Source organism: Kogia breviceps, chromosome 9 (genome assembly GCF_026419965.1).
Source record: "Kogia breviceps isolate mKogBre1 chromosome 9, mKogBre1 haplotype 1, whole genome shotgun sequence".
NCBI classification, from domain to species: domain Eukaryota; kingdom Metazoa; phylum Chordata; class Mammalia; order Artiodactyla; family Physeteridae; genus Kogia; species Kogia breviceps.
The window spans coordinates 48,778,297-48,806,275 of NC_081318.1; the positions used below are offsets into that span (position 1 = coordinate 48,778,297).

General features: G+C 39.3%; 1 protein-coding gene across 2 annotated transcripts in view; it reads left to right on the plus strand.

Annotated features, from left to right (window-relative positions):
* Positions 1–10,257: 10,257 nt before the first annotated feature.
* The window catches only part of HIBADH (3-hydroxyisobutyrate dehydrogenase), a 111,480-nt gene continuing 93,758 nt past the window's right edge, over positions 10,258–27,979 (plus strand). The window contains exons 1-2 of one of the 2 annotated variants that reach the window (XM_059073526.2): positions 10,258–10,606; positions 20,661–20,821. In XM_059073526.2, the coding sequence (XP_058929509.1) occupies positions 10,516–10,606; positions 20,661–20,821 (252 nt within the window). In that variant the 5' untranslated portion in view covers positions 10,258–10,515. The remainder of the gene's footprint in view (positions 10,607–20,660; positions 20,822–27,979) is intronic. The other variant, XM_067042439.1, reaches the window with a different exon arrangement.

A 27,979-nucleotide genomic window follows, 5' to 3' on the forward strand; every position in this document is an offset into this window, starting at 1 on the left:
ATATAAGCCTTTGGTTTGTCTGGAATTGAGTTTTGTGTACAATGAGGTAGAGAAGGTGAAGAAAAGCAAAGAGAAGAAAGAATATCTATAATCCTACTTTTTTTCCCTTATGCATATATGTATACATTTAATAAAATACAAAATTATAAAATATTGCAATAACAGTTTTGTGTCCTGATTTTTTCACTTAACATTATGAGACTTTTCTTATACTATACTACTAAAAATTCTTAGGAAACAATATTTTAAATGTTTTCATAAACATTCATAGATGTATTCTAGTTATCACTAGATGTTATTCTAGTTAGAATTAGGTTTGTCTGTGAGTGACCCAAATCTCAAAATAACAGTGACTTTGAAAAAGACAGAAGTTGCAGCAACATGGATGGACCTAGAGAATATCATGCTTAGTGAAACTAGTCAAAGACAAATGCTTTGTGTTATGGCTTATATGTGGAATCTAAAAAATAATACAAATGATTCTATATACAAAATAGAAACAGACTCACAGATGTAGAAACAAAACTTATGGTTACCGAAGGGGAGAGGGAGAGAAAGAGGGACAAATTAGGACTGTGGGATTAACAGATACAAACTACTGTAGGTAAAATAGATAAGCAACAAGGATATACTGTATAGCACAGGGAATTATTTTCAATATCTTATAATAACCTATAATGGAATATAATCTGAAAAAAATTGAATCACTATGCTGTATACCTGAAACTAACAGAATATTGTAAATCAACTATAGTTCTATTTAAAAAAAGATAGTAGTTCATTTCTCTCTCCTATATAAATCTGGATGTGGGCAACTCAGGCTGGTATGACAGCTCTTCTCCATGCAGTACTTGGGTATACTTGGGCACTCCTTTGATCTCTTTGCTCTGCTCCCCCTTGTCATAGGCCTGTGTTCATAGTCTGGGACAGCATGCCAGCTGTCACATCAAAGTTTCAATTAGCGGGATGAAGGAAGAAGGGACAAAGTGTATACCAAGGGCCTGCTAAAGGTGGCTTCTATTCCACTTATGTCCCAATGTCCAGAACTTAGTTGTATTGCCACACTTAACTGCAAAAGAAGCTGGGCAATTTAGTTTTTATGCTGACTAACCATATTTTTCGCTAGAAATTCGATTATTCTGGAAGAAGGGAAGAACAGACATTGGGGGCCAGTGTTCTGCAGTGTATATGTAGCAGAATGCATTAATCTATTCCTTCCTTTTGTACATTTGAATTGTTCTCCTCTTTTATGCATAGCACTTCTGTGAACACCTCTCTCTATATCTACCATTATTTCTTTTTGATCGATTTTTAGGGTTGTATCCTTTGGGTCAAAGGGTGTGGTTTTTTTAAAAAGTTTTTCAAAGTGCTTTTCAAAAAAATTGGAGCAATGGATAAATATATTCTCAATATGTGCTTTGATCAAAGTTATACAGAGATCTGGAGAAGGAACATGCTTAAGAGCACACATATGCTACTGCACATCAAGATTTACTTCTCTAAGGGATGAGTACTTGGAGATGAAGGTCATTAATTAATCCAGGGCTTCAGTTGAACTTACTGGTTATTTCCATATTATCTGGTACTAGAAAAGGGGAACCATGAGATAACAAGACCTATTAACTAGTTTCTCCCTCTGATTCGAACTATCAGTGAACTGTTACCCATATACAGAGGAAATCTGACTCAATAATAAGAGAAAAGATTACAGCAACTTTCTTTCTCTAAAATTCTTGCTGACCAATAGTCAGCTTGGATGTTTGTGTGTTCCTGCCTTGATCTGTACTTAAAAAATTATTATATGTAACTATGCTTATATTTTGGTATCATTCCAAATTTATGTGGTTGCTGGAAAGAAAACCCACAGCTTTATTAACTGAGGCTCTCTATGTGCTTTCTCTCTGACTATAGGTCTCACATGTACAAACTAAATGGGGAAGTGTTTTTCTTTAAGTTAAATGAATTAAGGAGGAAGAATCCTGGGGATTGTTCAGTAATAACCTCCAAAGCTGTCTTGCATCAGCTCCCCTCCTTCAACTCAGCCTCACTATTGACTTCCCCCTTAGCATTTAAATATACTCAAATCTCTTTTCTCTTTAAAATGAAAGCAAACACAGCCATATAAAAGAACGAAAGTTTGCCATTTGCAGCAACATGGATGGCTTTGGAGGGCATTATGCTAAGTGAAATAGGTCAGATGGAGAAAGACAAAACGTTATATCACTTATATTTGGAATCTAAAAAATGCAACACACTAGTGAATATAACCAAAAAGCAGACTTACAGACATAGAGAACAAACTAGTGGTTACCAGTGGAGTGAGGGAAGCGGAGAGGGTCATTTTAGGGGTCAGGGAATCACGAGATACAAACTACTAGGTCTAAAATAAGCTACAAGGATATATCATATAACACTGGGAATATAGCCAATATTTTATAATAACTATAAATGAAGTATAACCTGTAAAAATTGTAAATCACTATGTTGTATACCTGAAACTTATATAATATTGTACAGCAACTGTACTTCAATAAAAGAAAAAAAATGAAACAAATTAAAAACTCCCTTGAATTTATTTCCTGCTAATTTCTCCTTTCCTTCACGGGCCAGGTTTCCTGCGGGGGGCGGGGAAAGACAATATTCATTGTCTCTGTTTGTCCATTTTGCCATTTGTCATTCTCTCCTCCATCTATTGTGATCTGGTCCCACCATTTCACTGCAACTGCTCTCCTTTACTAAAGGCAACAGTAATTCTTAGTTGCAAGAGTCTTCAAAGACTTTTCTGTGCTTATCATACCCCTCACTTGATAAGAACTGCACTGGAAATATTCCTTCTTTGAACTGTTCTCCTGCTTTAACTTCTCTGACATCACTCTGTCCTCATTTCCCTCCTTCTCTGGACTCCCCCTCTTGGTCTTTATATGCTCTAATTCTTCTCCCCATACCCTAGAGTGTTCTCTGGAGTTTTATCCACTGTAGAAATGTTCGGAGGGACCCCATCTACACCCATGACTTTCATTATCATCTATTAGCCCATGACTCCCAAATATATACGCCTAACTTCAACTCTCCATCTGGCCAACTGCCCCGGACACGTCCACTTCAAACTCAACATAACCCAGTTCTCTGTTTTGGGAAATGGCACTTTCATCTACCCAGTCACCCAAGCCAAAAACCTAGGAGTCTACATCGATTATCTCTTCACTTTCAAGTCTCCTTCAGCTTCCGGAAGTAACTGGTACTATCAATTTTGCCTCCCAGATATCTCTCCTACCTGCCTCTTTCTTCGTATGCCCACTGTCATTGCCAGCATGACTAGTTCCTGAGCATGTCTTATGTCTTAAGATAGTTTTACCGTATATGGCAGCCACTCTCACTACTCATTCTGCAGCAGAATTATTTGAGAAAATTAAAAAACTAAATCCAATTGCCCAATGACTCACCCCAGAAATTGCTTTTGGATGAGGCCCGGGCTTTGGTATTTTGAAGAAGTTCTAACATGCATTTGGGACTCCAAACCATGGCTTTATGATCTTCGTAGATGAATTGGACCATACAGAAATAATCTGACTAGGAAACAGAGTGACCTAAGGCTACCAAAACTATGTCATGGGTCTCTGGTAATTATAGCCTTAAGCAAAACTAAATAAACAAAAGTAAAACCAAAAACCTCTGTTATTTTTGTTATAATTGATATATTGGATATAGGACAAAGGTGATGTGCTGCATCCTCAATCACAAAAGGGCCAGTAGGTTATATAAGCATATGGTGTGAATATTGGAGAATGCATGACTTGTTCAAAGGCATTCTGAAGCCAGTTTTTAAAAGCACTGTACAGAATCAGACTCACAGACATAGAGAACAGACTTGTGGTTGCCAAGGGGGAGGGGTGTGGGGGAGGGATGGACTGGGAGTTTGGGGTTAGTAGATGCAAACTATTACACATAGAATGGATAAACAACAAGGTCCTACTGATAGCACAGGGAACTATATTCAATATCTTGGGGTAAACCATAGTGGAAAAGAATATAAAAAAGAATGTATATATGAGTATAACTGAGTCACTAAGCTGTACAGCAGAAATTAACACAACACTGTAAATCAACTATACTTCATTTAAAAACTAAATTTAACAAAAAAGCACTGTAGTACATTTTAGGGACCATATTTTGTTTGGAGCTCCAGTTTAATAACCTGTCTAGAGTTGTGTTCATGTATTAATTTGCTCGGTCACTGTCTGAGGTTGACAGCCATTGTTGTTACTCTGTAGCTTTTCATCTTTCCTTGGGTTAAAAAAAAAATAGTACCTACCTTTATAATTAAATTTATTCAGTAACCTTGTGTACTCTATATTTATAAGGTTTGATAGTTATTGACCACCACAGTCAAAGGTAGACAGATAGCTGGAAAACACAAAATACTAGGTATGCTCTTTGCTACTGGAATATCATTGTTTCTAGGCCCTCTCAGATGCCAGAACAAGGAGTTGTATATGTATACACTAACCTGTGTATACATATACATATTGATAAATATGTATATATGTAACAAACTCTAATCCATTTATTTACTTAATTATTTTTTATAAATTTATTTATTTTTGGCTATATTGGGTCTTTACTGCTGCGCACAGGCTTTCTCTAGTTGCGGTGAGCGGGGGTTACTCTTTGTTGCGGAGCACGGGCCCCTCATTGCAGTGGCTTCTCTTGTTGCGGAGCACGGGCTCTAGGCACGTCGGCTTCAGTAGTTGTGGCTCCTGGGCTCTAGAGCGCAGGCTCAGTAGTTGTGGCTCAGGGCTTAGTTGCTCCAAGGCATGTGGGATCTTCCTGGACCAGGGCTCGAACCTGTGTTCCCTGCATTGGCAGGTGGATTCTTAACCATTGCGCCACCAGGGAAGCCCCTCTAATCCATTTAAACAAATGTAACAGTATGTATTTAGATATGCTCTCAATTTGGGACACATTCGATTATTTTATCAATGTTTTATATTCCAAAATATTTTTGAAACTGCCTGTGGCAAAGATTGGTCATTGTCTTTCCAAATCCATTCTCCTTCCACCTCCCTCCACCCCCGACCCCCTGCCCTGCCCCACTCAGCTAAAAGGCTACATTTCTAATCTTTCTTTGCAGCTAAGAATGGCTAAGTGACTAAGTTCTGGCCAGTGGGGAAGGGAAATTGTTGGGTGGGACTTACAAGGAAGAATTCTGAAAATGAGGACAGTCCACTGAATATTCTTTTCCTTTACCTTTTCTCCTCCTTTTCTGTTATCTGTGATCACCAGCAGCCACCTTGGTTGGTGAAGTAATCATGAAGCTAGAAACCAGTGCTAGATAGTAAAACAAAAAGAGGAGCCTGGGTTTTTGATAACTCAGAGCTGCCATAATGACCCTGGTTTGTCTACATGTAGACTTCTTTTATGTGACGATAAACCAGACTGCTATCACTTGCCTTTCTGTTTCATGCAGATAACCTGATGCTAACCGGTACAATTTTTGAAAGTACCTCTAGTTTCTTAACCAAACTTTATCATTTTCTTCTTTTTTTAAAAATGTTTATCTTATTTTTTGGCTGCATCAGGTCTTAGTTGCGGCACAGGGGATCTTTTTGTTGCGGCATGTGAGCTCTTCCTTGTGGTGCGTGGGCTTCTCTCTAGTTGTGGTGCAGGAGCTCAGTAGTTGTGTCCTGAGGGCTTAGTTGCCCTGCGGCTTGTGGGATCCTAGTTCCCTGACCAGGGGTTAAACCCACGTCCCCTGCATTGCAAGGTGGATTCTTAACCACTGGACCACCAGGGAAGTCCCTCGATCATTTTCTTGACTGCTTGTTTATTGTCTGTTCCTCCAACCTCCAAAAAAAAAATTTCTTGAGGAAGGTCATTTTATTTATATTTTTCCTTCCAGTTTTATTGAGATATAATTGACATACAGCACTGTATAACATTAAGGTGTACAGAATAATGATTTGACTTATATAAATCATGAAATGATGACCACAGTAAGTTTAGCGAACATCCATCATCTAATACAGATATAAAATAAAAGAAAAAGAAATTTTTTTTTCCTTGTGAGGAGAACTCAGGATTAACTCTCAATAACTTTCATACATATCATACAGCAGGGTTAATTATATTTTTTCAAGATGTGCATTACATCCCTAGTACTTATTTATCTTATAACTGGAAGTTTGTGCCTTTGACTACCTTCATCCAATTCCCCTGACCCTCCACCCCCTGCCTCTGGTAACCACGAATCTGATCTCTTTTTCTATGACTTTGTTTTAGAAGCATAATTGACCTACAACACTATGTTACTTTCTGGTGCACAGTATAGTCATTCTATATTTCTGTACATTTCAAAACGATCACCATGATAAATATAGTTACCATCTGTCACCATAAGGTCTGTTATTGACTATATTCCCCACACTACACATTTCATACCTGTGAAATATTTTATAACTGGGAGTTTGTACGGGGAAGGTCATTTAGAACTGAGTCCTAAAGAGTAGGGGGTAGAGAATGGATATCAGAACTTGTGGTGGAAAAGAAAGGGAGAGAAAGAGAGAGAGAGCTCGAGAACCTGGGAGTTCAGAGCAATCTGGCAAGGGAGATAGTGTCATTTTATCGTGGAGGTGAGTGAAAAAGAATAATAGCTTGGGGACAGATGTAAAAATGATTAGATAGCATGGGCATTGTTGGGAAAGTCTTTTTTCCTCTCTTTCCCAGATTCTGAGGACATGAATGTTAGATCTTTTGTTGTCATGTGCACCCCTGAGGCCATGTTTTTTTGTTTGTTTTGGTTTTTTTTGTTTTTTTTTTAGTCTGTTTTCTCTCTGTTGTTGAGATTGGGTAATTTCTATTGTTCTAGCTTCCTGTTCACTGTTTTTTTTTTTTCAGTTTTTACATTCTTCAATTCTAAAATTTCCATTTATTTCTTTGTTATATCCTCTATTTCTTTGCTGAGACTATTTTTTTTTCCATTTGTTTTAAGTGTGTTCTAAACTCCCATCACAATATTTTTCTGATGGCTGCTTTGAAATATTTTTCAGATAATTTTAACTTTTCTGTCACCTTTGTATTGACATTTTCCTTTTCCTTAGTTTACACAATTCCTGGTTCTTGGTGTGATGAATGATTTTGATTGAAACCTGGATGTTTTAGATATTATGGCACTCTGGATCTTATTTTAATCCCCTCTTTTAGCTGGCTTTTTCTGACACTGCTCTGGCAAGGGCATGGAGGAGGGCATTGTCTTTCTTTCTTTCTTTATTTATTTAGGCTGCACTGGGTCTTAGTTGTGGCATGTGGCATCTTTAGCTGCAGCATGGGGGCTTCTTAGTTGCTGCCTGCAGACTTCTTAGTTGCAGCCTGCGGGCTCTTAGCAGTGGCACGCATGAGGCATCTAGTTCCCTGACCAGGGATCAAACCTGGGCCCCCTGCATTGGCAGAGTGGAGTCTTACCCACTGGACCACCAGGGAAGTCCCAGGGCATTGTCTTTGTTACTGCCAGGTGGGGATAGAAGTCTAGGCTCCCTATTTTGCCTCTGTTGACACCTATGGGGTGGGGGTGGGCCTCCTCATTACTGGTGGGTGGGAGTGGCAGTTTCAACTCCCCACTGGGCTTCTTCCACTGACGCATCCCTAGCTAAGAGGGCTAGGAGCATTCCCCATGTGGCTTCCACTGACACCATGGTGGGGAGGGTAGTGGAGGAAGTCCAGTCTCTCCGATAGGCCACTCTGACTCCACCCTAGCCAGAAGAGGGAGGGGTGCCTCATTACTGTCAGTTGGGGGTGGAAGTCCAGGCTCCCCATGTGGTCTCCAGTGACACCTTGGGGACAGGGGTGGGGGGAGTATGTGTGGATAGATACTTGTTACCATCCAGAAATGGGAAAAGTCCTGGCTCTTTACATGGCCTTCTCTTATACCACACCAGTGGGACTGAGGTGTAGGGGGACTGAGGCGTTAGGATGTTGAGGTGTCTCATTATGGCCTTTAGCGTGTGGAAGGGGGCTCCTCACCTGGCCTTTGCCGGCATGGGTGGGAGTAGGGCCATAGGTTTTTATTATGCGGTATTTGTCTACAGTAGTGTGATTATTTTCTAAAGGTTATCTGTCTTGCTAGGCTGCCCCTTTTTGGTCCTTTGGCTAAAGAGAGTAGCCTTGTACTGGGGCATTTTGGTTTGTGCCTCTTAACGATTTGGGGTTTACGGTTTTTGGGTTTTCCAGTACCCAGTATGTGATATAAAAGGCTAAATGAAAACCCAAGAACTTACCTCTGTGTTCCTCTGTGGACCCTGTTGTCTCTAGCTGGTATGCCTTCTTTTCTCCACCTTTCAGAATCTTCTTTTTTTTTTTTTTTTTTTTGCGGTACGTGGGCTTCACTGTTGTGGCCTCTCCCATTGCGGAGCACAGGCTCCGGACGCGCCGGCTCAGCAGCCATGGCTTACGGGCCCAGCTGCTCTGCGGAATGTGGCATCTTCCCGGACCAGGGCACGAACCCATGTCCCCTGCATCAGCAGGCGGACTCTCCACCACTGCGCCACCAGGGAAGCCCTTTTGTTTTATTTTTTAAGAAAAGAAAAATTAAAAGGCCTCATGTGCAGCTTTATCTCTGCTTCCTCTTCTTTCTGAGTTCCTTCTCTCCCCTTCCAGTCCTAGGAGAATGCTGTTCATAAGAGGCAGACTTTTGTAAAGAAATATTCATTTTCGAGAGGACAGCCCTATAAACAACCTAGAGAAACAAAAACAGTAGCTCACAATAAAAATGACAAACACCATCTGATTGGATATAAAATCTCAAGAGGATAGGGATATAAACCTTAGGAGCTGGGAGATCAATTGGTATGTCGGCCTGTGTTTTAAATAGCTCTGCTATGTAGATTCACATAGTTGAAAGGCAGACAGCATTTCAGCAGTTAATTATAGAAACCTGTAGGGCTACATTTATTGGTTGCAGGAGGTCTATTCCAGCTAAAACCCAATAAACCAGGAAGAGAGGATCAGGTAGGAAATGCTCCAGAAAGCAATAAATAGATTTGGGCCTGTCCCCAATAGATGAAATAATTTTTTCTTCCTTGTCTTCCTCCTTTCCTCGGGTTTTGGTTTGTGTGGAGTAGAGGGTTAGGGTGGAGAGAAAGGCAAAGAAGGGAATTGTTTCTCTGTCAGTTACAAATGCGGATCTTGCACCCTGTACCAGTTTTGGGAAACATTGCTAGCACGTCAAGAACACACTGAGAGAGCCTCCTTGGAAATTATCCAATTCCTTAAGGTACTTTCAACACCTGTGAGTGACTGGGCAGAGGTTAAAAAAGGTTAAAGTCAACTCTGTAGATTCTGCTACTCAGATTGGAAAGGTTAAGAACAGCCTAGGCACGTGAATAAATAAAATGAATTCAGGGGAGTGGTTCCTATTGCCCTAGCCACTCCTTATTCTTTCCTCCTGTACTACTACCTTTCTGTAAAAACTGCAAGTCTTTCTTTGGTGTGCCCATGGCTCCCAACCCTTTCATGGGCTCAGAGAGGAATGAGAACCCCGCTAACTATCGCCTGAGGGTTCAAAGATTCAAATATGTACACCAAGCACAGATACAAGAAATGAATAAATCTCCTTCTCTCTGACACACATACATATACATTACCTTCTGCGTTTTCATTTACCTTTAGTTTTTACTTATGAAATAGATGCAGGATTTTCAAACATTAGAGAAATGTATACTGGAATAGAGTGCAAGTTTTTAGCAATTCTATCCTTCAAAGAAAACAATATTAAGTTGTTTTCTTACAATTTTTCAAGTTCACGGAGAAACTGTTGGGTAAAATAAAATCAAATAATTTTAAACAGTTATTGCATTCATGGTATATTTCTGTGAATGTTTCTCAACGAACAGACACTAAAAATACAAATGCTAACTAACATCAAGAGACCCACGTTTTATTGAGGTTAAAAGTGGATCCCTGTACTTGGAAAGACTGGGAATTTCTGCTCTTGCTTAACTATTGCAGCAGCTGCCGCGAGTCAAAGTTTTGCCCTTGACTGCAAAGAAGCAACACATGCAGTTACAACACTCCAAGGGGGCGGTTCTGAGGGTCAGATGCTCCAAGGAGGCGGTGGTGAGTGACAGCCGCCGCCTCCCACACACCCTTTGCGTTTTGGTAAACAAGGAGACTCCAGCCCGCAGTCTGTGAATGAGGGAGGAGCTTGGGGGCGGGGCCAGGGCTCCGGATGTGCTACTCCGAGAAGGCCTCCTATTCGTAGTTCGCAAAGGGAGGAGGGTATGGGAATTCTTACTGGTCTGCTTCCCTGTCCGTAAGGGGATTGACGTCCCATGTCCCGCCGGGCCTCGCCTCTCGGCGCCGCGCTCCTCCCCTCGCGGGTAGGTGCCCGCCCCGAGCGGCAGAGCGCGTGCGCATGCGGCCCCACGCCGCAGCCGATCCCGCCCGCCGCACCACGCACCCTAGCAGTCAGTGGGTGAGCTGGGAGCCGCGGAGGTCACGGTGGGGAGGCGGGGCGGGGGCAGCATGGCAGCCTCCTTACGGCTCCGTGGAGCCGCCTCCGGCCTCCGGTACTGGAGCCGCCGGCAGCAACCGGCAGTGACCAGCCTTGCAACGGGTAAGGACCTCACGCCTTCTTCCCCCGTCCCTCCTCCGGCTGCCCGCTTCGCGCTCCCTGATGGCTGAAGAGGTCTTTAAACCGGAGGCGCTGCGGTTGGATCGGGGCTTAAAACCCAACATTTTGACTGGTTCCAAGGCCTGGCCTCTTCTGCGGCTCGCGCCACTAATGCTTCCGCCTTTCTCCCTACCCAGATCTAGATGAATGGGGTTCGGCGTCCTTTTGTGACTTAGGAAGGAATGGGAAGAGCTTGGGGTAGAGAGAGGAGTCTTTGGGTCCGAGTTGTGCTTCTTTGGAGTTAGGGCTTTGAGGACAATTGGAGGGCCCAGCCCCTGGGGCTACCCCCTACCCACCCCAGCGACCCCTGGCCTTGCAGCGCTGGCCGGCCTTGCAGCGCCCCGGGTGGGCGCGCTCTCCGGCCGCAGCCCTGATTTTTGTTTTGGTCACCTTAATTGTTTCTGATGTTTTTACACAAGTGAAGTCTTACAAATCAGGTGATCAGTCTTTCCAGCAGTTTTAAGTCACCCTTGACCGGCCAGGCGGGCTTCCACCGCTTCTCTGTAACTGTGCTACCTGAAGATGGCACTTCTGTCAAATTATTAAGCAGAATACTTCCAACGTTCTCAAAATTGTGGCCTGAACCTATCCTGCTTCCGTCGCCTCCCACCCCTCATATCATTATAAGTTATGGAAGCTAACCATCGATTTAGGAAGAGGCAGTTTTTAGACCCACAGAGAACTAAATCTTTCATTTTTCAGATGGAAGAACCTAAAGCCCCTTGGATAAGTGAATTAGGATATTACAGCAGGATCTAGAAAGTAGTCCTTGATTCTTTATGATTCCTGCACTTTTCTACAGCAAGATTCCTCTTTAATTGGAAAATTGGTTGATTTGTGGGAAACTGCCATTGTCTTCCTGTAAAATTTTAGTTTTGAAAATGCACTATTTAGCGCTCTCATACTTGGGAGATTGAAAAAGCCTTGGTATTAATTTTTTCTGATCCTTACTTAAAAAAAAAAAAAGGCTGGGAATTGAGTTCTTAACAGCCTCCCTTCCTCCCCCTCAGTAAAAATCTAAGCAGAAGAGTGATTTCCTCTCTGGCTTGAAAAGGGAAAACTCCATATGATGGGAGAGAACAAATGTTTGATACAGAATCACAGTGATGAGATACAAACTCACAGAAATTGCCAAACTTGAGGGTAACCACTGTTTGAGTTACATGTATTGAACTACAAAAAATGCCTCCTACGTTGGAGATATTAAAAAAAAAAAAATCACTCTTCTGCAGTAGTAAATGTAGCACCAGTTTTCACATGAATGCACAATTCTTTCAGTTTTGATTAGTCAAGGAAGACATACGTGCTGTTTAGTGGTTTTACAAGGTGTTCTAACGGTAATTTAATGAACCCTTGAAGTACTTTTTAGAGTTACAGGAAAGTTCTTAAAATTCATGGGAGAAGAGTCTGAGGCCTGTGACTATAATAAATGCTTCCGTAGACTGGAAAGGCCTACCTTGAAATGCTGGTAGACTACTTTGGCATTATAATCTTGTTCTTTGACCCCAGTACATTTTAAGAATATACATTTATGACAAAAAATTTTTTGTGTGTGATGATTGTTTAAAATGCTTAGTAATTGTTTTTACTCTGTGGAATTGTTTTAAACATTTTTGTTAATTTTAATTTACTACAAAAGTGTTAACTTTTTTGATGTTGGAGTCTTAAAAGAAAAGTTATGTGCCAGTTTGGAGTCTAGGGACATTAAGAAAAAGAACTGTGTTCAAATAGTAACAATATTTAGTGTTCTGAATTCTGTGGGATGTTTGTCTCCATGGTATGTTTAAGATGTTTATAGCATATGGAGGGTAATATTATAAAGATCTATACAGTTATTTACAGTTTGAAAAAAATGAGATCTAAAAGTTGCTGGTAATAAGCGTGTCTTACTTTTAAAATATTTAAAGCATCAAAAAGGAAATAGAAAAATGAGAACTATTAAACTAGACATACATTACTATTTTTTTTCTTACATTACTATTTCATCACCATTTAATAAAAGTAAGTTTTATGTTTTATCTTAAAAGGTAATTAAATTTAGTTTCAGACTTCTTTGTACAGACAAAAAAAATGACAGATGTTGACCCTCTACAGTCATTTGATTCACTAACAAGTACAAGGAAAAATAATTTGTAACAGATCATCTTAAAGCAACCACCTGACCAAAAGTGGAATGGGAAAATTAACCAGCATTATAGACAGAAATGGGAATACAGTTCTTTTTTATTATTGGCTCTTTGTGTGTGCATGAAATCTGCCTTCAAAACAGCATAACTCGTATAAATAAAATATATAATGCCATCTTTTTCCTCTTTATATTAGCTTCTAGGGTTGCACATGAAACTCTGAAAAGCTGCACATGACTCTGGGGACCAAAAGTTGACCTTAACCTTGTGAAATTGCATAAGGAGAATACAGTTGACCTTTGAACACAATGGGTTTGAACTGCATGGGTCAGCTTATGCATGGATGTTTTTCAATAAATTTGTACTACAGTTGGTTTAACCTGCAGATTTGGAGCCATGTATGTGGAGGGCCAACTGTAAATTATACTTGGATTTTGTGAGGAGCGTCAGTGCCCCAACCCCACTCATTGTTCAAGGGTCAACTGTATTTCTAAAATAACTTGACCCAAATAATAAAGGCCTTTATAGAGTAAGTCACTACCCTTAGTTTAGTAACTCTTAGCATTAAAGTGAAAAGAATGCTTATGACATAATATGTGATAAAGTAGGACACAAAGTTGTATATACAGTATAGAGTCTCATAATGAAAAAATGCATTTAGAAGACTGGACGGGCTATACAAAATGCTAACTGATTATTTTTGTGTAGTGAGATTAAATTTTTCCCTTATGACTTTATACTTTTTTGTATTTTTCAGTTTTCTACAATGAATTACTTTGATGAGAGAAAGAAACTTTTAGAAATGTAAAATAATTAACCTATTACCAATTTTTTCATTTTGAAACTTAGAGTCGCCTGACTTTTGGTGGCACTTCATGTTACCAAGATATGGATAACTTTGTCCATGTCCCATTGGAGAGAAAGGTCATAATCTGTAAATTTACATCTATAAATTTAGAAACTAACTTTGCCAAATTTTCTGGCTAGTTTCTTCTTCCTCCTGGCTGCCGCTTGAGTAGTGGTACTGAGAGTCACACAAGTTTGCTGATTAGATACAATCTTTTCTTTAATCTCTAGTTCATTTCCTATTACATACTCTGATTTTTCACAGCATTTCTAAATCTTTTACTTCGGGCTGCCAATCTGTGAACAGTCATTTGCAGAGAGATGGAGGTACCATAATTGGTTTAGGTAATTTGGAACTTGACCATAGGTCTGGGAGGAAAGGATATTGGAGAGTCAACCTGCAGCATTTGCTTAATGGTTGCTTCAGTACAAATTACCTTTGCTGGATCCACTTTATCACTATCTTTACTCTTGCTTCAGCACTGACTTTTACCCTCATTTGATGAAAACTCTCTCTAGTTAGTAATTCATTCATATAACATTATTAAACACTCACTGTGTGCCAATTTATCTCATTTATTATAAAAGTAGTTGTAAAAGTTATATGCACATGGTAAAAACTCAAAAGGTTATAAAATGAAAGTTAAGAGTCTTTTCTCTAACTTTGACCCATCAGTCCAACTTTCTAGCTGTAACTGCTGTTTCTTAAGCATCTTACAGAAATTTGAAAACGTTTAATGCATATGTATTCTTTTTTCTCATATACTGTATGTTACTATATATAATGCTCTGCATCTTGCTTTTTTTCACTTAATAACATGTCCTGGAGATTTTTTTTCCTTATACTTTTAGATAGATATATCACATTCTTTTGAACATTACATACTATTGCATTGTATTGATTTTCTATGAAATATCAAGTACCTTGTTAATGTATATTTAGTTATTATAAATTAAGTGCCCTGTTAATGTGTCTTTAGTTATTTATAATGTTTCTGTTGTTACAAACATTCCTATAGTAAACTATATTTTTGTGTTGTTCAGAGTTTATATATAGTAGAGGTCAGCAAACTGTGGCGCAATAGCTGGGTCCCTCTTTTTGTAAATAAAATTATTTTGGAAAACAAGCACAACCACTTGTTTTTATATTGTGTATGGCTGTTTTAAAACTATAGAGGATAAGTTGAATAGTTGTGACAGAGGCCTCATGGCCCCAAACTGAAATTGTTTACCCCCTCACCCTTCTAAGAAAAAGTGTGCTGACCCCTTATGTATAGTATAAATTCCTGGAAATGAAGTACTGGGTCAAAGAGTATGTACATTTTAAATTTAAATTTTATAATAAAATTCAAATATAGATCCTTTTTTCAAATTGCTGTCTAAAAGGATGACATAAAATACAATTCTACAGTGTATGAGAGTGTATGTTTTATCAGCCCTTTCTAACCAGGTGTGAGTTTTATCAAAGAAACGCATTTGTCCAGCTGATAGGTGAAAATGGTATTACATTCTTTGTTTTGTATTACTCTAGTTATGACAGAAGTTGAGCATTTTTTCAAAGTTTTTTAAAAAATATTTTCTGTTAACTGTCATTTTGTGATTTTGGCATACTTTAAAACAATGGATTATTTACATTTTTCTTCCAGATTTTAAAGTTATTTGCATATATAGTAAAGTAGGCCTATTTCTATCATGTGTTGCAAGTGTTCTTCCTAGTTATTTGTATTTTGTCATGTTTGTGATTTTTTTTGGAGATGTGCTAAGTTTTCCCCCCTTGTTTTATTTATTTATTTATTTATTTATTTTTTTTTTTTTTTTTTTTGCGGTATGCGGGCCTCTCACTGTTGTGGCCTCTCCCGTTGCGGGGCACAGGCTCCGGACGCACAGGCCTAGCGGCCATGGCTCACGGGCTTAGTTGCTCCGCGGCATGTGGGATCTTCCCGGACCAGGGCATGAACCCGTGTCTCCTGCATCGGCAGGCGGATTCTCAACCACTGCGCCACCAGGGAAGCCCTCCCCCCTTGTTTTATTATAAACAATTTCAAACAAAGTATTGAAAGAATAATGCCATGAACATCTGTGTACTCTTTGCTCATGTCAGCGGTTGTTAACCAACCTTTTGCCATATTTGCTTTATTTCTTTCCAAGTATATTCATATCCCACCTGTATCATTTGAAATTAAAATGCAGACACTATGACATTTTCAACCCTAAATGATTCAGTGTGAATCTCCTAAGAAGGACTGTCTCCTACATAACCAAATTACCGTTACCTAAGACAATTAGCACTTCCCTGCTATCATCCTAATATTCAGCTCATATTTAAAATTTCATAATTTTCCTTAGAATGTCTTAAGACTTTCCCCCCCCAAATCCAGATCCATTCAAACTTCACACGTTGCATTTGGTTGATATATCACTTTAGTATCTTTAGATTGAGAAATGTCTTCTCTTGTTTGTTTTTTCTGTAAACATGTTGACTCTTTAAAAACAGCTTTATTGCAATATAGTTGACTTACAGTAAACTGCACCTGTTTAACATTTACAGTTTGATGAGTTTTGACATGTATATACCTGTGAAACCATCAAACCATCATCACAATCAAGACAGTGATTGTATCCATTCACCCCTCCCCCATCAGTTTCCTCATGCCTCTCTACATACTCAAACATCTATAATTGTACAGTTTCACTGGCTAGATAGATTCCTATCTTGACAGTTTTTTGTTTCAGTTCTTTAAAGATGATGCTCTCCTGTTTTCTCACTGGCTTTGTTTCTGACAGGAAATCTGCCTTCATTCTTATCTTTGTTCCTCTGTACATAATGTCTTTTTTCTGCCAGTTGCTTTTGAGCATTTTGATTATGCTGTGTCTTGGTATAGTTTTTTTCATGTTTCTTGTGTTGGGGTTCATTGAGCTTGGATGCATGGGGTTTATGGTTTTCATCTAATTTGGAAATTTTTCCCATTAGTTCTTCACATATTTTTCTTGTCCCAACTTTGCTCTCCTCTCATTTGAGGACTCCAATTTCGCTATGTATTTGGCTAGTTGAAGCTGTCTCACTGCTCACTAATGTTCTTTTTATTTTTTAAATTCTTTTTTCTGTGTTTTGTTTTGGATAGTTTTGTTTTTAAGGTCACTATCCTTTTATTCTGTAATTATAGTATAATCCAACCTCTTGCTGTGTCCTTTTACTACTGTATTTGAAATATTTTTCATAACTGTCTTTTCTGTAGCCACCAGTCTTTATTAACTCTGCCTTTACTGTGGACTGAATGTTTGTAACCCTCCAAAATTCATGTGTTGAAATCCTAATCCCCACTGTGGTAGTATTAGGAGGTGGGGCCCTTGGGAAATCATTGGGTTATGAGGGTGGAGCCCTCATGAATGGGATTAGTGTCCTAAAAACAGGAGGGAGAGCTTGTCCTCTCTCTCTGCTCTCCAGAGATACAAGAAAATGGTCATCTACAAGCTAGGAAGTGAGCCCTTACCAGATACTGTATCTGTTGCCTTCTTGATCTTGGTCTTCCCAGCCTCCGGAACTGTAAGAAATAAATGCTTGTTGTTTAAGTCATCATAACAAATATACTGTGGTATATTTGTTACAGCAGCTGGAATGGACTAAGACAGACCTAGACAGTCACTTTTATGTTGGTGTTTTTGCCTTCAGGCTCTTCCTTTAGTTCATCCATTGTATACTGCTGCCTCATTTCTGTCCTAAAGCATGGGTTTGGTCAGGTCATTTCTCTTGCCCAAACCTTTCAGTAACTACCTGTCTTAGTCTGTTTGGGCTGCTGTAACAAAATACCGTAGACTGGGTGGCTTATAAACAGCACAGAACTATTTCTCACAGTTCTGGAGGCTGGGAATTCCAAAATAAAGGTGCTGCCATATTTAGTGTCAGGTGAGGGCCCACTTCTTGGTTCAAAGACAGCCATCTTTTCACTGTGTCCTCAAATGGTGGAAGGGGATGAGGAAGCTCTCTACGGCCTCTTTTGTAAAGGCGTTAGTCCCTTTAGTGAGGGTTCTCCCCTCATGATCTAATCACTGCCCAAAGGCCCCACCTCCAAATACCCTCACACTGGGAATTATTTTTTCAACATAGAAATTTTGGGAGGACCAAACATTCAGTCTGCGGTACCACCACTTGCTTACAAAATACACTCAAATTGTTTAGAGCATACTTCCCAGCCTTCCACATTATGGTTGCATTTTTTCTTTCAGTCTTAATCTTGCTGTTTTGTTTCTTTGTGCGTCCTGTAGGAAGAGTGGAGGGCACTTAAAAATGAAGAACCTAGAGTCAGATTGGCTGAATATGAATCTTGGCATTACAACCTTATAAAATCTTGGGCATTTTATTTAAACTAACCAAGTGTCAGGCACTTGAGCTGGAAGATAGGCTTAATGATGGCATGGGATGACAGTGCTATTTATAAAGTACTGAGTATAGTGTCTGGCATGTAGTAAAATTGCCACAAATATTAACTTTTATTATTATTCATTTTTTCTTGGCTTTCCTATTTCCTTGCACTCATGTGCATACTCATTCCTTTTCTATATGGAGCTCCCTTTGTTCCTACTCTGATTCCATTTGAAAGCCTGGCCATCCTAGAATACTCAGGTCAAATGCTAGCTTTTTCAAGTTCCCAAACCAGATGAGTTCTTTAGTATCAGCATTATTTTTTGTACTTTATCCTTCACTTGCATGTTTTAGTGTCTGTGTACATAGTTGTCCTCTTGTGTTTTAAGCTGGTTGAAAGCAAGGACTGTATGTCATTTGCATCTTTGATGGCATCTGCCATGGTACTTACGATAGTTGCTTCATATTTGTTGAATGTGTGAATGAATTATGGTGCTACCCTGCCATAGTTATTAAGTGTTTGACTTAGAGTGAGTTGCCTGTTAAAATTAACTGCATTTAAATAATAATATTCCTAGTTTCTAATGTTCTTAGTTAAATTATACCTTTTCAAGCTTAACACAGCAGTCAGGCACGCTAATTGTTAGTATTAGAGTTGTCTTATAAAGTATACTTCTCATTCTGCTTAATATCAAAATAAAAATTCAGTGAGGTGTCATTTCTCTGTCATTAAACCCCTTGTGAACCAGAAAGTTAGGCATAGGACTCCTATCATACCCAGCATGTTAAACTCAGCACTGGTAAGGTGATGGTGCACAGGAATGACACCCATCTTTAACAGAGATGTTAGAGACAGTCATGGAGTTCATAGGAATTAAATGTGCTTCTGACCCAAGAAGACCTCTATTTCTTAAGCATTAGGGCTTCAAATAATTTGCTTTTAGGAAATCTCATTACATTGAGATTGAAGGAAGAGCAGGGATCCATTAGTTGAGAGGATCTGAAAAAGGGTGACTGTGATTAGTTGGTGCACTACAGTTTTAAAACTGGAGTCCTTGAAAGAAAGAGGAAAAATAAAGCCAGGAAATGATAGGGAAAAGGGCAAGTGGAGTTATTTCTCTTTGTTCTCACACTAGACCGTGAACTTTTGGAGGGCAAGGCCCACATCTTGCTTGTGTCATAGTACTTCATGCAGTAAATACTTGAGTGGAGTTCTAAATCTAGAAATAGAGAAATCGTGTCTAATATTATTTTCATGGTGATGCGAAGCCTGTCTGCTGTCTTGCAAAAAGCATTACCTTGAATTGTATGCCCCAGTGTGATTTCAAAAAGCCTTTTGTAAAAAGGAAGAAAATCAAATCAAACAAAACCTGCATACAGCTTTTTTTGGTGTGTGTGTAAGTGTGTGAATTTATTTATTTTTGGCTGTGTTGGGTCTTTGTTGCTGTGCGCGGGCTTCCTCTAGTTGCGGCAAGCAGGGCCTACTCTTCGTTGCGGTGCGTGGGCTTCTCATTGTGGTGGCTTCTCTTGTTGCGGAGCACGGGCTCTAGGCATGCGGGCCTCAGTAGTTGTGGCTTGCAGGCTCTAGAGTGCAGGCTCAGTAGCTGTGGCTCATGGGCCTTAGTAGTTCTGCGGCAGGCAAGTGGGGTCTTCCCGGACCAGGGCTTGCACCCATGTCCCCTGCATTGGCAGGCAGATTCTTAACCACTGTGCCACCAGGGAAGCCCTCCATACAGATTTTTCTTTTTTTTTTTTTTTGCGGTATTTGGGCCTCTCCTGTTGTGGCCTCTCCCATTGCGGGGCACAGGCTCCGGACGCGCAGGCGCAGCGGCCATGGCTCACGGGCCTAGCCGCTCCGCGGCATGTGGGATCTTCCCGGACCAGGGCACGAACCTGCGTCCCCCTGCATCGGCAGGCAGACTCTCAACCACTGCGCCACCAGAGAAGCCCCTTGCATACAGCTTTTTAAGAACAATTTTCTTTTTTCTGTAAATGGAGATGCCTCTTCTCTGAAAGTGTGTGGAGTTGTTATCTCAGGGTCCTGAGACTGTTACCCTGGTCATGGAAAGCCCATGGAAGTGTCCCCTTGCTCTCTCCTAGGACCCCATTTATAAACTGGTGACTTTTGGTTGAAATACATTCTTCTGGGTTTAACATTTTTATTATGTTTGTTTTTTATACCATTGGAGGGGATGGTTTCTGTAAATGTGGAAGTGGGAAGGTAAAATGTTTTCCCATTCTTGGACCTTGTCCAAGATACAGGTTTTATTGAATACTTCCAGTTTTTAATACGCATTATTAGAGAAAGTAATATAGATAAGAGAATCTAGGATACTTCACTTAACAGGTAAAGTATATAATAGGTATTGAATAAATGATAACATTAAGTTTATTGTTAAAAATAGTGAAGGGATGTTATAGAGATAGAAAGCAGAAGAGAGAATGCTTAAAATTTTATGATTGCTTCCTGGAGAACTATATACTCAGAAGTTAGTCTGCCTATACATTGTTGATATCTTTAAATGATCATTAGTTTAAAACGAATCTTTAAAAAGTTTTTTTTTAATAGAAAATATCAAAATAACAATTGACTTCTTAATATTGAGTGAATATTTACAATAAAACATGTTACCTGCTCCTGTTAAAACTAATGTATTGAAATCAGTGTGTTCTAGGTCAATGGCTTCTAAGACTCCAGTTGGATTCATTGGAGTAGGCAACATGGGGAATCCAATGGCAAAAAATCTCATGAAACATGGCTATCCACTCATTATTTATGATGTGTTCCCTGATGCATGCAAAGAGTTTCTAGATGCAGGTGAACAGGTAAGACCTTTTCTTAAGATTTTTTTAGATTTTGATGTTCCACATTCAAATAAGTGACATCTTCTTAGAAGTATACACAATGGATTTCTAAAGTTAACTTGTTAATTTTATTTCTCTATATGTAATATTATATATGTATATATTATATGATATGTAAAATATGTGCACACACACACACACGAGACCATGTACTAGTAACTGAATTGAGTTTTTTTCAAGATATGAAGGAAATTCTTCTTGTACAAGTTGTAGAGTGGTAATTGAGGGCTGAATGTAATCCCAGAACTGGGTGAATACTAAAAAATACCTGAGAAGTATAGAAAAAGGTTAGAGAACAAATAAATAGTCAACTTCTAGGTAATAGACTTGAAATAAATACTGAGAAAATGCAATGCGTACATAAAGAACAGGTTTAAGCAACTTAGAGGCTACTTGCAGATCTGAATATCCTCCATCTCCTTCTCCATCATGGTTTGTGTGCTGTCTGGGGGTGGCAGCAGTGTTGTTTGAGGATGTGTAAGTATCATCTTGGAACTTTTCAGGGTAGGATTGTGGCAGCTTATGCCCATATAGTCTCTGAATATTGACACTGTACCACCAGTGCAGCAGGTTTACTTATGACCTTAAGTAGCTTAGGGACTTAGACTTGTTGGAGAGGTTTGATCAGTTCTTTGTTCTGGGAAAGGTGGCTTCACCATCTTCAAGGATGGTAAGGAGTTCCAAGTTGATATTCAGTCTGGGATGGGTTGTTTCTTTGAGGAGATGGATATTACTTTTTGGGATAATACATCTATTTGATGTTGGCACTTTACAATGGTTTATATATTTATTTGTAAGAGTAACAACGGTACTTGGTCTCTAAACAGAGGACATATTTTCCATTAAATACAGAATTTAATCAAAGTAGTAACAGCATATTCTTCTGGCATTTTGGAGAATAATGTTCCCAAAGTTTTCATGTGTGTGTGTGTTTATGAAAGAAAGATCACATGAATTTCTCTTCCTCTTTCTACCCCTTCTAGTAATACAGAGGTGGAAATTGAATGGAAACTGATTTACCCTGGGCTGGCAAAGCAGAAGCTTAGGGACTTTCAAATTGTGACCAATGCCATTACTCTTCCCTCTATTCCTGTAGCATTTAACAGCTTGCCTATGGAGAACTGAAATGGTCATCATCCCTTTATGAATCTCTTTTCTGCTGCTTGCCAGATTTCTGGAGCTTTCTGATGCTCTGCCTGAATTGCCTCATACTCTGAAGTTATCCTTTACCTCCATTTCCCAACAAAATTCTTATTTTTTTAGTGTTGCTAATTTTAGGTAGGTGTGAAGGAAGGCTACCTTAAGAATAAGACTTACACTTGAGTGAAGGAGACATTTACATTTTAAAAGAGAGAGAAAAGAAACTAATATTTAATGAGTACCTACTACGTGTCAGGTCTTTTACTAAATATTTTGTACATATTATCTAATTTTATCTTTGTAACAGAAGTATTTTCAGGAAACTGATGCTTGGAGAAGTTAAATAACATCCCCAAGGTTGCACAGTGAGTGAATGGCAGAGAGCCAGGATCTGAACAAAGGTCTGTCTTTGACTTTGGAGCTTTAGCTCTTTTAATTACATGATGTGTAGTCACTAATTAATGAAATTTATGTATGAGACATTTTTAAGTGTATGTGTGGCATCTTCCTTGATGATTCTGAAATGCAGCTACCTGTTACCTATTTATAAACTAGACTACTAGAAAATAAAGTGCCTAGATTTCTTTTGGATCAGTTAATGTCAGGCCAGTAATGATTATATACCACACCCTTATTTAATATGTTGTTTTGCACCAATGAAATTTGTTGGAGTTAAATAATAGTTATCTGTTATGATGGATTGTATAGTGAGTGGGTATACTGTGGGTTGAATAGTGGCCCCCCAAAAGATGTCCTCCAAAATTCTTAGAAGAAAGCATAGGGGTAAATCTTCATGATCTTGAATTTGGCAAAGGATTCTTAAATCTGACTCCCAAGATCATGAGCAACAAAATTAAAAATAAGACTTCATCAAAATTGAAAACTTTTGTGCTCCAAAGAACACCAGCAAGAAAGTGAAAAGGTAACCCACAGAATGGGATAAAATATTTGCAAATCATATATCTGATAAGGACTTGTATCTAGCATGTATAAAGAAGTCATACAATTCAAACAGAAAGACAAATGACTCAATTAAATGGGCAAAGGATCTGAATAGAGATTTCTCCAAAGAAGGTACAAATGACCGATAAACACTTGAAAAGATGCCAATATCATTAGTCATCAGATAAATGCAGTCAAAGCCACAATGAGATTTCCATACCCACTGGGTTGACTAGAATTACAAAGGCAGATAACAAGAAGTATGGAGAAATTGAACTATCACACACTGCTGATGAGATTGTAATTCTACTCCTAGGTATATATGAAAGACAAATGAAAACACATACCCACACAGAAACTTGTATATAAATGGCGGCATTATTCATTATAGCCAAAAGGTAGAAACAACCTAAATGTCCCATCAGTGATAAGCAAAATGTGGTATATCCATACAATGATATATTATTCAGCCATAAAAAGGGATGAAGTACTGACACATGAAAGTCCAGAACGGAGAAATCTGTAGAGACAGAAAGTAGATTAGTGGCTGCTTAGTGCTGGCTGGGAGAGGAGGGGAAAGAGGGAGGCAGGCGTAGGGGAGAGATAGCTAATGGATATGGGATTTTTTTCTTGAAGTGATGAAAGGTTCTAAAATTGTGATGGTTGCACATATCTGTGAATACACTGAAAACCATCAAATTATATACTTTAGGTGGGCAAATTATATGTTATGTGAATTATATCTCAATAAACTATTTTTTAAAAAGATAAATGTCCAAGTTGTAACCCCCAGGACTTGTGAAAGTGACCTGATTTGGAAATAGGGTCTTGGCAGATGTAATTAGGTTTAAGATCTTGAGATGAGGTCATCCTGGATTTCAGGTGGGCCCTAAAGGCAATGATGAGTGTCCTTACAGAGAGCCACAAGGGGAAGGCCGTGGGAAGTCATAGGCAGACTTCAGAGTTATACTGTGGCAAGCCAAGGAACACCAGGGGCAGCCAGAAGCTAGTAGAGGCAAGGGAGGATCTTCCTTTGGAGGCAGCGTGGTGCTGCCTACACCTTGCTTTCACACTTGTGGCCTCCAGAGTTGTGAGAAGACAGTTCTGTGTTTTAAGCCTCCACGCTTGGGGTAACATTGTGGTAGCCACTGGAAACCAGTACAGCAAGAATCTACAAAATGGGTTTAGAACCTGCCCTTTCCACGTAGCATCTGCAATCTCAGGCAAGTTATTTAGTGTCTCTATATCTGTTTCCTCATGTGTGAAATAATAAGGATAATAATAATAACCTTTCTCAGGGAGTTGTTACAAGGATTAAATGAATTTATATATGTAAAGAGCTTAAAATCGTGTTTGTCACAGTAAGGAGTGTGTGTGTTAGCTCTAAGAAAGTTCCCATAAGTCTTGGTTTCACCTCTGCTCTACAGAGCTGTTATTTCTTTTCTAATGCTTTCTATTCACATGACAATGTCAGAGTCTCTCACTTCTTTGTGAAGAAACGTTACTTTTTATTGCTTTGATCACTGTGGGTTAAGGCTGCCTTAGAGTCTCTTAGCAAAACAGGGGATAGCATGTTCATTAATTTACTGACTTGACTGATGTTTCTTGAGTACTTTCTATGTGCTAGGTACTGGGAATATAGCCCAGAACAAAACAGTTACAGTCTTTGCCTTTGGGGACCAACAGGAGGTGTTAGATTATCAAATCACACAAATATGTGATTCCAAATTGTGATGTGGAAAGAAAGAGTCTCCTCAGTTTTCAGTAAAATCTGCATTACGTTGGCTGAGAGGGCAGTCAGGGACGTTCTCTGAAGACTAGACATTTAGGTAGATAGCACAAGAATAAGCAGGATTTATCCTGGTGAAGAATGGGGACAAAGGAGAAATTATCTTTAAAAGTGGAAGCCTCTCTCTCCAGGTTTCTAGAGATTTCTACTTTAGGTAGACCGATACAGGTTGAGTACCTCCTATGTGTCTAGAAGTCCACCTACTGCTGTGGAGAATAAAACAGGTTGAGTTGGATGTGGCAATGTATTAGATGTGTCTCAGGTGGCAAGACTAAATAATAGAAGGGAGTTTTTATTAAAATTGTATTTTGAGGGTGGGATAGGGAGGGTGGGAGAGAGCGTGACGCAAGAGGGAAGAGATATGGGAACATATGTATATGTATAACTGATTCACTTTGTTGTAAAGGAGAAACTAACACACTATTGTAAAACAGTTATACTCCAATAAAGATGTTTAAAAAAATGTATTTTGACAGTAATAAAGTGCTGAAGCAGGTTTTGAGGGGAAAAATAATAAGTAACTCTTTTTTTTAAAAATAAGTAACTCTTAAGAGTCATTTCATTTCTGATAGAGAGCTGCATATATATTGTGCTTAATCTTCGCTCACCTACAAACAGAAATGCTGTAGCCTGAAATGAAAGTCATGGAGATGAGGTCTCTTGGATTCCTGGATAGAAATCAGAGGGTTCTAGGACACAGACTCAGTTATTAGATTTTCCTTCTTTTCTTCTTCCTTGAGATACGTCAGTGGGTGTGGGGAAGGAAGGAGGATGGGTTCTGGGTGGCTGCCCGTCCCAGATTAGTGAAGCGTGAGACTCTTAGCTTCTGCCCGCAGCTCCCAGCCCTGCCCGGCTCCCAGCACTCGGTGGGAAAGTTGTGTGGGTGGTTCACACTGGGGCGGCAAAGCCTGGAAGGCAGAACCCTCTTTTCCCACGTCCCATCTCCCTCACAGCTCTGCTTCCTCTCAGAGTCTTGACTCTAAGAGGTCCTCTGAGTATTGATTACAACAGCAGTGGAGGGCAGGATAACGTGAAATTGAGATAAATGACAGGAGAAGGGTAAAGGGTAAAAAAGCTCTGGGCCTGAGGGGAAATATCCTGTCATAATAAAATGAAAACATTTGTTGATAAATGATTTTTATGCCGGCGGCTTAAAAACCGTTTTGAACAGCAGCAGTGTCATTTGAACAAGTGTAATTTCCTAAGACCCCTACTTTAAAAGGTAATGTTAATTTGGATGTGTGACTTCTGATGTGTTGAAATGTCAGTAGTACTAATTCATAGCTATATTTAGTTTTTAAATGTTTGATAAAGGAAAAAGTGAGTTTCATTTTACTAAAAGACAAAGGAAGACTTGGGATGAGATGGAAAAATATAGGTGAAAACTTTGAAACTTCTTGCCATTGTGCACAATAGTGCAGTGAATGGGTGAAGAGTTCAAAAATTCAGAGTATATTTGAGTTGACTCTTACAGTTTAAGGACAGGTGTCCCTTCCTTTCCCTGATGTTACTATCTCAAGTGAAGTCGATGAAATGGCAGCCAAAGAAAACAGAATTTTTTTCCCCCTCAAAGTTTGCAGAAAACATGGCTAGTTGATTTCAAATGTCAACTGTGCTTTCAGTGGGGAATTTGCAGGGAGAGAAAGTACCAAACTAGACATATCTGGATCAAAAAGCAATCAACTAGTTCTAAAGATCTTTGGACATCTCCTTGAAGAAGTGCTTTTTCGTTTTTTTTAAAAGCAAAAACTGGGGATTTATTGTTTCATGTAACTGAAGAGTTGGGGAGTGGCCTGAACCCAGGCACAGCTGAATTTTGGGCACAGATGTAATTAGATCCGTTTCTGCCTGCTTCTTGGCTCTGCTTTCCACAGGCTGGCTCCTCCCTCTCCTCAAGGTGCAAGGTCCACCTGCAGTTCCTGGTGAAGTGCTTTAGGGTGTTACCACCCTGGACGTTTTCCTTCCAGCTGTACCTAGTAGTAAAAAATACTACGTGGGTTATGAAGGAAATAAAAACTTGGACATGTTAAAATGCTTCACGTGCCTGACTATTTAATGAACTTATTTATACCTTTACATGTTAACCAATTCTATTAGGGCATTTATAATTGGTTTAATATGTTACTTGTGGTCATTCCCATAAAAAATTTACGGTTTCCTCTCTCCATATCCCTTTATTATATCTTTATTTCTGTTGGAAACTCGGGTTGAAGCATCATTTCAACTTCTAGCATCTATTCTAAGAGTGTAACCCATGATAATTATCAGGCCTTTGGGTATTAGAAATCATGAATCAGTAAATTGTGAATGTAGTGGTTTAAAAGCATAAACCCAGGAGGAACCTGGCTGCCTGAGCTCAGATCTCAGCTCTATCATGTGCTGGCCGTGTGACTTTTAGACAGATTATTTAACTTCTTTCTACTTAAATTTTCCCATCTTATAAAATGGCAGTAGTAATAATACCTTCCTCTTAGTCCTAGAGAACCTGGCACATAGAAAGTGCTGTTAACTACTACCACTACTGTTACTACTGTTATGGTTGTTGCTTTAGTATCTATACCATATTTCTCCCAAATCTTCATTCCCCAACACCACACATATAAATGCACCACTGTGTTGGCTGAGTCACCGAGTCCAGAGTTGTTTGGAATAGAATTGTAGACATATTTTTAAATGAAAGAATGATGATAAAAATTGAAACCAAATTAGGAGATAAAGTGATTTGACTGCATCCCTGCTTAAGAATATATTCTACAGAGTCCTTTGTGTCCTCCTTTTATTTTACAGAAGATACCAATTTCTCTTTTTAAGTGGTAGCATCAAGGGCATGTGACTTGTGCTTCGTTTTCATTTTCATTTTCATTGTCTGGGAATTTCCTTGGAGATGCCTCTGATTGGTGCCAGAAGTCTTGGGACTTATGCACCATTTCTGTGTGAGTTTTCTGGTTGAACTAGGCTTAATTGGATTCTCTTGTTTTCTCTCTCAAAACTCGGCAACCATCTTGTTGTTCCTGGGTTATAAGGCTGAACATGTTTGGTTAAGTAATTCTGTTGAGATCTAATCTGGCCTCCACTCAGGTTTTGTTAGATGAGAACTTTAAAAGTCTCTTGCTGAGTGGGCTTCATCATTGTTGACCAAACGTTTCAAGACGTAGGCAAAAACCGTTTTGGTCAGTTTTTTAAGGGTAGTGCAGTTTTGAAGGAACAGTATGCTTTTCTACTTGGAAAGATTAAAATACACTGAGTGG